Here is an 8,899-nt window from a genome sequence, read left to right on the forward strand (position 1 = left end):
CTAATCGCAACCTTAACCCTAACCCTAACCCTAATCGCAACCTTAACCCTAACCCTAACCCTAACCCTAACACTAACCCTAACCCTAACCCTAATCCCAACCCTAACCCTAACACTAACCCTAACCCTAACCCTAACCCTAACCCTAACACTAACCCTAACCCTAATCACCCTAATCAGGGTTAGGGTTAGGGTTAGTGTTAGGGTTAGGGTTAGGGTTGCGATTAGGGTTAGGGTTAGGGTTAGGGTTAGGGTTGCGATTAGGGTTAGGGTTAGGGTTACTTATAATAATAAGAATTATGACAGAGTCTGTATAAAGTCGTGCAGAGCTCTCACCTGGATGTCGTCTAAATTGACGATGGCTCCGGTGATGTTTGACAGCAGGTTGATGAACTCTTCCTGGTTTTCTCGGACCAGGTCAGGGATCTCGTTGAAGACGATTTTGACCCTCTGGTCGTCTCGGAGGATGTAAATGTTCACGTTAGTGGTCGTGCAGTGACCCGCGAAATCACAGGCCAGAATCTCGAGCTGAAAGAAGCCCGGGTTGTAGGCGGTGAAGAGGTCGTACGTTCGGATGATTCCATCGGTCAGACCTGCCGAGATACAAACATGGACTCTGTGTTTTTAAAAGATGCTATGAACAGCTTTAATAAAGACCTGAAGCTGCAATCAGTGTGAACAGCTCTGTCTCTGATGGCGGGTTATAAACAGATGATGAAGCTCACCGATGATGAAGATGCTGCCCATGTCCTCACTGCCGTTGCTCTGTGATTGGAAGTATCTGATCGTCACGATGTGATATTGGACCAAACTGTTGTTCCCAATGTCGTTATCGATCGCCACCACCTTGATCAGCTCCGAGCCCACTTTGGCGTTTGCAGCCACGCCTGAGACAAGAGGGCGAGGTAGGGTGGTCAATGTAGGCCAACACACACACACACACACACACACACACACACACACACACACACACACACACACACACACAGTTACCTGCAGTGTACTCCACTTTAGTGAAGCGTGGTTTCTGGTCGTTGATGTCTTCCAGCTCAATGCGTACCTCCAGCAGAGAAGGGTCTCGGGCGGGGTCCAGGGCTCGTGCCCGGGATGACCTCTGACCTTTGGGTGGGGTCCAACTCTTGTTGCTTGAGGCCTTAATGATGATTGAGTAGACCGGGGTCTCCTCCCGGTCCAGGTCTTTGTGCAGCTTCAGCTCTCCGTCCAGACTGAGGCCGAAGTTTCCGTCAGCGTTTCCTCCTGCAGGAAGAGACCAAAATATCTGTGTCTAATCATCTGAAGAGTCTTTAAAGACGAGAGAATGAATCATCTGAAGAGAGAAAAGAAGAATTGATTCTTCCTTCAGACTTAAGCCTTTCATCTAAGAACACAATGCACACAGAGCTCCAGATCCTCTGCACTGTATCTCCAGGAGTCCGGCTGAGTCAGCATCAATACTTTCTCCTGTGCTGAAATCTCATGTATCAGTTTTATCAGACAGGAAATCAGACATCTGTGTGTTTCTGAGTCTCTGTATTCACCTGCTATAAAGTAATACACCACAGCGTTGGATCCTTCATCTGCATCCACCGCTCTGGTGACGTTCCCGATCACAGTACCTGCAGGGGAGTGCTCAGGTACGCTCAGCTTCTGGAACGGCAGGCTGCCACGCTGAGGGACACAAACATCACAGACTGTAACGGCGGCTCTTCCAAAGAGAGTTCTGTATTCAGAGATCACATTCAGGTATCTTCTTGCTCACAGGTGGTTTGAGGAAAACCGGTTCATTGTCATCGATGTCCAGCAGCGCCACCTGCAGGGGCTGAGTGGTCTCGTACGGCACCGGCTGGCCCATGTCCCGAGCTACGATGATAAGCTGAGGGACAAAGAGACAGAACTTATTACATCACCATCTCACATTTTAACATCATCCTGCTGCACACACTGCGGGGACTCACGCTGAGCAGCGCCTGTTTCTCTCGGTCCAGTCTCACGGTGGTGGCGATGACTCCGGACACGGCGTCGATGTGGAAGTTCTCCCAGTCTCTGTTCCCCGCTCCGGTCTGCAGGAAGCCGTATCGTACCTCCCCGTTCACCCCCTCATCAGAGTCTGTGGCATGCACCTCGTACACGGGAAGGCCGGGGGGCTGCTCCTGCACGAGGGGGGAGTAGATAAAGGACATGTTAAGGATTTATACATTTAGAGTTATGATGAACAAGTCGAAATGACAAGGATCATGATTTCATCGTCTCTTTCTGCTGAAAGTCTCAGTCATCCAGGTACCTCAGAGATGTGGATGATGGTCCCGTTGGCCGGTCTCACAAACACAGGTCTGTTGTCGTTGACATCTATGACCGTGATGACGAGGTCAGCGGTTCCCCACAGAGGAGGACGGCCCTGATCTGTTGCCACCACGGTCAGATTAAACCTCTCGGAGGACTGGAGCAGGCGGCGAGAACGCACCAGACCCGTGTTAGGATCCATGGAGAACGCGTCTATAACACAGAGACATCAGGGAGTCAGAACACAGATAACCTCATGTACAATGAGATAAAAGAGGGATAGCAGCTTTCTTCGTACACCCCCTCACCTGCGTGAGGTCCCAGCATGCTGTAGAGGACGGCTCCGTTTTCTCCTTCGTCCAGGTCGCTCGCTTTCACCGTGATCACGGACGTCCCACTCGGCTCGTTCTCAAACACGCTGGTCTTATAGACTCGCTCTGTGAAACGTGGTCGGTAGTCGTTGATGTCGAGGACCGTCACAAGGACCTGGGGACAGCAACGAGCACAGGACGACATAAACACAGAGTATTAATGAAGGAAAGGTAGAGTCTGAGTGAGACCAAACACTCAAAGTAGAAGTAGGTACAGAAACCAAAGATATGATGACTGTGAGTGAGAGTCCTGGTTCAGGTTTAAGCTCTTCGGGTCAGTGTTTCGATCAATCAAACTTTATTTATAAAGCACCAAATCCCAACAAATATTATCCTCAGACTCTTTCCAAACAGAGCAGGTCTAGACCGTACTCTATGTTCTATTATTAACAAAGACCCAACATCAAGACCGGATCAGATCCAGTCCCATCTTACAGACAGGACTCATCTTAATCCACCATGAGCAGAGCACTTTGCAGCATTTAGCAAGTTACAGTGGCAAGGACAAACTTCCTTTAACAGGCAGAAACCTCCAGCAGGACCAGACTCATGTTAGACACAAAGCCTGAGCCTGTAGCAGTCTAAGCCTAAAGCAGTCTACGCCTGTAGCAGTCTTAGCCTGTAGCAGTCTTAGCCTGTGGCAGTCTAAGCCTGTAGCAGTCTAAGCCTATAGCAGTCTAAGCCTGTAGCAGTCTTAGCCTGTGGCAGTCTAAGCCTGTAGCAGTCTAAGCCTATAGCAGTCTAAACTTGTAGCAGTCTAAACCTGTAGCAGTCTAAGCCTATAGCAGTCTAAGCCTATAGCCTATAGCAGTCTAAGCCTATAGCAGTCTAAGCCTATAGCAGTCTAAGCCTATAGCCTATAGCCTATGTGATTGAGGGGGGTTTGGGGTTGAGTCCGTCAGACGTAGAGATTATAACTGTACCTGCACAGAGTTCTCTCGTCTGTTGTTGGAGATTCCTCCGGGGTTATCCCGGGCGACGGCGGTCAGCGTGTAGTGATCCTTGGTCTCTCTGTCCAGAGGAGACAGGATGTAGATCTCTCCCTGAAGAAGAGGAGGAGGAAGAGACGCTCTGACTGTTAAAGCAGACCGTCTCTAAGGCTAAACTCTGATTCAGAAGCAGAAGAAGAACTCACCGTTGTCGGTCTGATGCCGAACTTCCCCTCCCCGTCCACCAGACTGTACTCCACCACAGCAAACAGCCCAGAGTCCGCGTCCGTTGCACTGACCCGGACTATGACAACCCCCAGGTCCACGTTCTCAAACACCGGCTCCTACACACACACACACACATGAGTCGAGTCCACATGAAGCCCCGCCTCCTGTAGAACATGATATCTGCGTGTACTACCTGATACGAGGGCTGCAGGAACACGGGGTTGTTGTCGTTCACGTCAACGATTCTCAGGAAAACGGGAAGCTCAGCGATCCTCGGAGGAGAGCCGTGATCCTGAGCCCGGATCGTGAAGTTCAGCCACTGAACCTGCTCGAAATCCACCGTCCGATTGGCCACGATCTTACCTGCGTCACAAGAGTTTCAGTGAGAGTTCATCAGATCTCAGTAACAGTAACAGTCTCTGATTGGTCAGTGTTGTCTCCAGGGGGAGGTTGTCTCACCTGTGGATGGGTCCTCCAGCCTGACGTACCCCCCGCGGGGCAGGTGCAGCAGCTGGTAGATGACCTGCCCGTTGGGACCTTTATCGGGGTCTACGGCAGACACGGACAGCAGCGTGGTGCCGGGCTGAGCTCCTTCTAGAATCTTCTCCGTGAAGTTTGAGACGCCGAACGGACGGAAGCGAGGAGCGTTATCGTTCACGTCCAACACGTTGATGGTCAGCCTCGCTGCAGGGGGCGGGGCATCAAGAGGAGAGAGAGAGAGAGAGAGGTGTGAATCGCTGATGAAGATAAAGAGGAAGATGAAGATGAGTTAGGGGTTAATATTTTACTCACCATTAGGAACACTGCCTGACTTGTCAATGACCTCACTGGCGTTGTCATGGACGGACACGATGATGTCAAACGTGGCGACCAGCTCCCTGTTGAGCGGGTTTCGTACGAACACGGCGCCTGAAGACATTTAAAACGTCAGTGTGTTGAAACCCGACACCGTCAGTCAGCGTGCATTCGGCCGTCGTCTCACCTGTGTGAAGGTCGATACCGAACGACTCCTGCAGACCGTCCACCGGGCTGTTCCCATCATCCTTTGCTTCCACTGAGATGATGTAATACTCGAGGCGGGGGTGCAGGTCAGGGTCCTCGGCGGTCAGCGTAGCGACGACCACACCAGGCGGCGTGGACTCGTTCACGTTGATCATGGTCACCGGCTCGATGAAACGGGGTCTGGAGTCGTTGACGTCGTCCAGAATGACGGTAAGCGTGGCCGTGCCTGACATGGGGGGCGTGCCGCGGTCTGTGGCCATGACGACCAGGCGGTAGGACCCACGCTCCTCTCGATCCAGCGTGGTGTTTCCCACCAGGACGGCACCCGAGAGCGGGTCTACAACGAAGCGGTCCTGTGCGCCGCTCTCCAGCCGATACATGAGCCAACCGTTGGCGCCCGAGTCGGCGTCTGAGGCCGACAGCTGAGTCACCACCACACCTGTGGGGGGGGGGCGGGGTTAAAGGAGTCAGTTGATAGGATTTCATTAAGGATTACAGGTATGTAGAATTAGATTATGGATTACAGGTATGTAGAATTAGATTACAGATTACAGGTATGTAGGATTAGATTATGGATTACAGGTATGTAGAATTAGATTACAGATTACAGGTATGTAGGATTAGATTATGGATTACAGGTATGTAGGATTAGATTACAGATTACAGGTATGTAGGATTAGATTAAGGATTACAGGTATGTAGGATTAGATTATGGATTACAGGTATGTAGGATTAGATTATGGATTACAGGTATGTAGGATTAGATTATGGATTACAGGTATGTAGGATTAGATTATGGATTACAGGTATGTAGGATTAGATTAAGGATTACAGGTATGTAGGATTAGATTAAGGATTACAGGTATGTAGGATTAGATTATGGATTACAGGTATGTAGGATTAGATTATGGATTACAGGTATGTAGGATTAGATTATGGATTACAGGTATGTAGGATTAGATTATGGATTACAGGTATGTAGGATTAGATTATGGATTAAAGGTATGTAGGATTAGATTACAGATTACAGGTATGTAGGATTAGATTATGGATTACAGGTATGTAGGATTAGATTATGGATTACAGGTATGTAGGATTAGATTATGGATTACAGGTATGTAGGATTAGATTAAGGATTACAGGTATGTAGGATTAGATTAAGGATTACAGGTATGTAGGATTAGATTATGGATTACAGGTATGTAGGATTAGATTATGGATTACAGGTATGTAGGATTAGATTAAGGATTACAGGAAGTTAGAATTAGATTATGGATTACAGGTATGTAGGATTAGATTATGGATTAAAGGTATGTAGGATTAGATTACAGATTACAGGTATGTAGGATTAGATTATGGATTACAGGTATGTAGGATTAGATTATGGATTACAGGTATGTAGGATTAGATTACAGATTACAGGTATGTAGGATTAGATTATGGATTACAGGTATGTAGGATTAGATTAAGGATTACAGGTATGTAGGATTAGATTATGGATTACAGGTATGTAGGATTAGATTATGGATTACAGGTATGTAGGATTAGATTACAGATTAAAGGTATGTAGGATTAGATTATGGATTACAGGTATGTAGGATTAGATTACAGATTAAAGGTATGTAGGATTAGATTATGGATTACAGGTATGTAGGATTAGATTATGGATTACAGGTATGTAGGATTAGATTAAGGATTACAGGTATGTAGGATTAGATTGTGGATTACAGGTATGTAGGATTAGATTATGGATTACAGGTATGTAGGATTAGATTACAGATTACAGGTATGTAGGATTAGATTATGGATTAAAGGTATGTAGGATTAGATTGTGGATTACAGGTATGTAGGATTAGATTATGGATTACAGGTATGTAGGATTAGATTATGGATTACAGGTATGTAGGATTAGATTGTGGATTACAGGTATGTAGGATTAGATTACAGATTACAGGTATGTAGGATTAGATTGTGGATTACAGGTATGAAGGATTAGATTGTGGATTACAGGTATGTAGGATTAGATTATGGATTACAGGTAGGTAGAAATAGATTAAGGATTACAGGTAGGTAGAAATAGATTATGGATTACAGGTAGGTAGGATTAGATTAAGGATTACAGGTAGGTAGGATTAGATTATGGATTACAGGTATGTAGGATTAGATTATGGATTACAGGTATGTAGGATTAGATTATGGATTACAGGTATGTAGGATTAGATTAAGGATTACAGGTAGGTAGGATTAGATTAAGGATTACAGGTATGTAGGATTAGATTATGGATTACAGGTAGGTAGGATTAGATTAAGGATTACAGGTAGGTAGAAATAGATTATGGACTACAGGTAGGAAGAATTAGATTAAGGATTACAGGTAGGAAGAATTAGATTAAGGATTACAGGTAGTTAGAACTAGATTATGGATTACAGGTTGGAAGAATTAGATTAAGGATTATAAATTGGTAGAATTAGATTAAGGATTATAGGTAGGTCGGATTAGATTCTCAGAGGTAATCCCTGTGAATGTTGGTATTTTTATAATCTCAGGTATTTGAGTGTTTATTAATCTGTTAATTTCTTTGCACAGTGTTGAATTCATTATTTTATATAACATGTATGTAATCTGTGTGTTCTGGTCTCACCTGTGGGGCTGTTCTCAGGTAGTCTAACACTGAAACTGGACGGGTTGAACACAGGGGGGTTGTCGTTCTGGTCCAGGATGGTGACTGTGAGCGGGACGCTGCTGTTTAAACCCCCGACGTCCTCCCCCACCAGGAACAGCTCCACCCGCGGCTCCTGGAAAGACTCCCGGTCTAGCCTGGCTCCCTGACGCACTCGGATCACACCTGGAGGAGAGACCCAGGCGTTAGTGATTCCCACCTGTTGTTCTTGAATGTGTCTGCGTGCTGATGAATCATGGTACCTGTGTCAGAGTCCACAGTGAAGAGGTCCACTCTGGACCCCAGCAGGCGGTACTTCACCACAGCGTTCGGTCCAATGTCTCTGTCCTCAGCCAGAACCGGACCGTTCAACACCGACACTGTGCTGCCTGAGGGGGACACAGGAGAGGGGCCCAGTTTTTCAAAATCACAATCCAGATCAAATGTTGATTTTAGGTATTTCACCATTTGATCCAGAAACCACAAGATCAGGATTACAGAATCTAGATTTGCAGTCTTTGAATAGGCCAGCATCTGTTGGTCAAAAAATGGGCCCATGTGATTCAGGTGTACCAGGCTAGACCAGGTCCCAGGAAGTGTCAGGTTTCTGTTCCTCATTAATGATGACTCTGAAACTCAGCTGAATGCTGCTGTGAGCACTTCAACGACTGATCGTCAGAGAACAAAGCTATGACTCTCTCTAGACTCCTGAGTTTGGAGCTACAGGAAATACTGGGTCTGGTTCAGGCAATATCCTGTCTTTCCCTCTCTCTCCTCTCTCTGCCTGTCTCTTACTTTAACTCTTCCTGTCCCATTAAAGTTCCTAACCATAGACCTTTCTGGAGTCCCTGAGCTCCCTTGTCTCGTAGGTTCCTCTGGATCTCTGCTGCTGTGGACGTGCCAGACTCCAGCTGCTACAACTACTACTATCCATCTCACCACTATCATCTCTCTCTCTCTTCATCTCCCTCTATCCCTCTCTCCAACACGGTCTCAATCGATCGATATAGTTGCATTAACACATGGTTTGTCTGACCTCTGACCTCTGAAGTAAACAACCTTCTTCACTGACTGAGATCTGCACCTGAACAGGAAGAGTTTGAGACAGCGTGCAGACTAAACTCTCTGAGGTGCTAAATGTTAACCACCAACACACACAGACACGCACACAAGCTGCTGTGTTTGTGTGTGTGTGTGTGTGTACCTGCTGCAGAGTTCTCTGTGATCTCAGCTCTGTAGCTGCTCCTGGAGAACAGCGGCCGGTTGTCGTTCTCGTCCAGGACAGAGATGAGCAGCAGGTCAGAGTCCTGAGGAGGAGACATGAGGGACAGATCATGATGCTGTTTATAAGAGATGTGTGTGTGTGTGTGTGTGTGTGTGTGTGTGTGTGTGTGTGTGTGTGTGTGTGTGTGTGTGTGTGTTGTGTGTGT

At 46.9% G+C, this 8,899-nt stretch overlaps 1 protein-coding gene across 1 annotated transcript in view; it reads right to left on the reverse strand.

Moving 5' to 3' along the window:
- The window catches only part of cdh23 (cadherin-related 23), a 15,299-nt gene extending 6,528 nt beyond the window's left edge, over nucleotides 1-8,771 (reverse strand). Inside the window, exons 1-17 of the mRNA XM_034681710.1 lie at nucleotides 8,674-8,771; nucleotides 7,733-7,858; nucleotides 7,452-7,655; nucleotides 4,790-5,248; nucleotides 4,600-4,716; nucleotides 4,267-4,491; nucleotides 4,001-4,170; nucleotides 3,786-3,923; nucleotides 3,574-3,693; nucleotides 2,588-2,765; nucleotides 2,281-2,492; nucleotides 1,955-2,149; nucleotides 1,759-1,872; nucleotides 1,538-1,667; nucleotides 993-1,256; nucleotides 725-886; nucleotides 336-592 (exon numbers count right to left, since the gene is read on the reverse strand). Of these exons, the coding sequence (XP_034537601.1) occupies nucleotides 336-592; nucleotides 725-886; nucleotides 993-1,256; nucleotides 1,538-1,667; nucleotides 1,759-1,872; nucleotides 1,955-2,149; nucleotides 2,281-2,492; nucleotides 2,588-2,765; nucleotides 3,574-3,693; nucleotides 3,786-3,923; nucleotides 4,001-4,170; nucleotides 4,267-4,491; nucleotides 4,600-4,716; nucleotides 4,790-5,189 (2,682 nt within the window). The 5' untranslated portion in view covers nucleotides 5,190-5,248; nucleotides 7,452-7,655; nucleotides 7,733-7,858; nucleotides 8,674-8,771. The remainder of the gene's footprint in view (nucleotides 1-335; nucleotides 593-724; nucleotides 887-992; nucleotides 1,257-1,537; nucleotides 1,668-1,758; nucleotides 1,873-1,954; nucleotides 2,150-2,280; nucleotides 2,493-2,587; nucleotides 2,766-3,573; nucleotides 3,694-3,785; nucleotides 3,924-4,000; nucleotides 4,171-4,266; nucleotides 4,492-4,599; nucleotides 4,717-4,789; nucleotides 5,249-7,451; nucleotides 7,656-7,732; nucleotides 7,859-8,673) is intronic.
- Nucleotides 8,772-8,899: the final 128 nt, after the last annotated feature.

This window comes from Notolabrus celidotus, chromosome 4 (assembly GCF_009762535.1).
Source record: "Notolabrus celidotus isolate fNotCel1 chromosome 4, fNotCel1.pri, whole genome shotgun sequence".
NCBI lineage: Eukaryota > Metazoa > Chordata > Actinopteri > Labriformes > Labridae > Notolabrus > Notolabrus celidotus.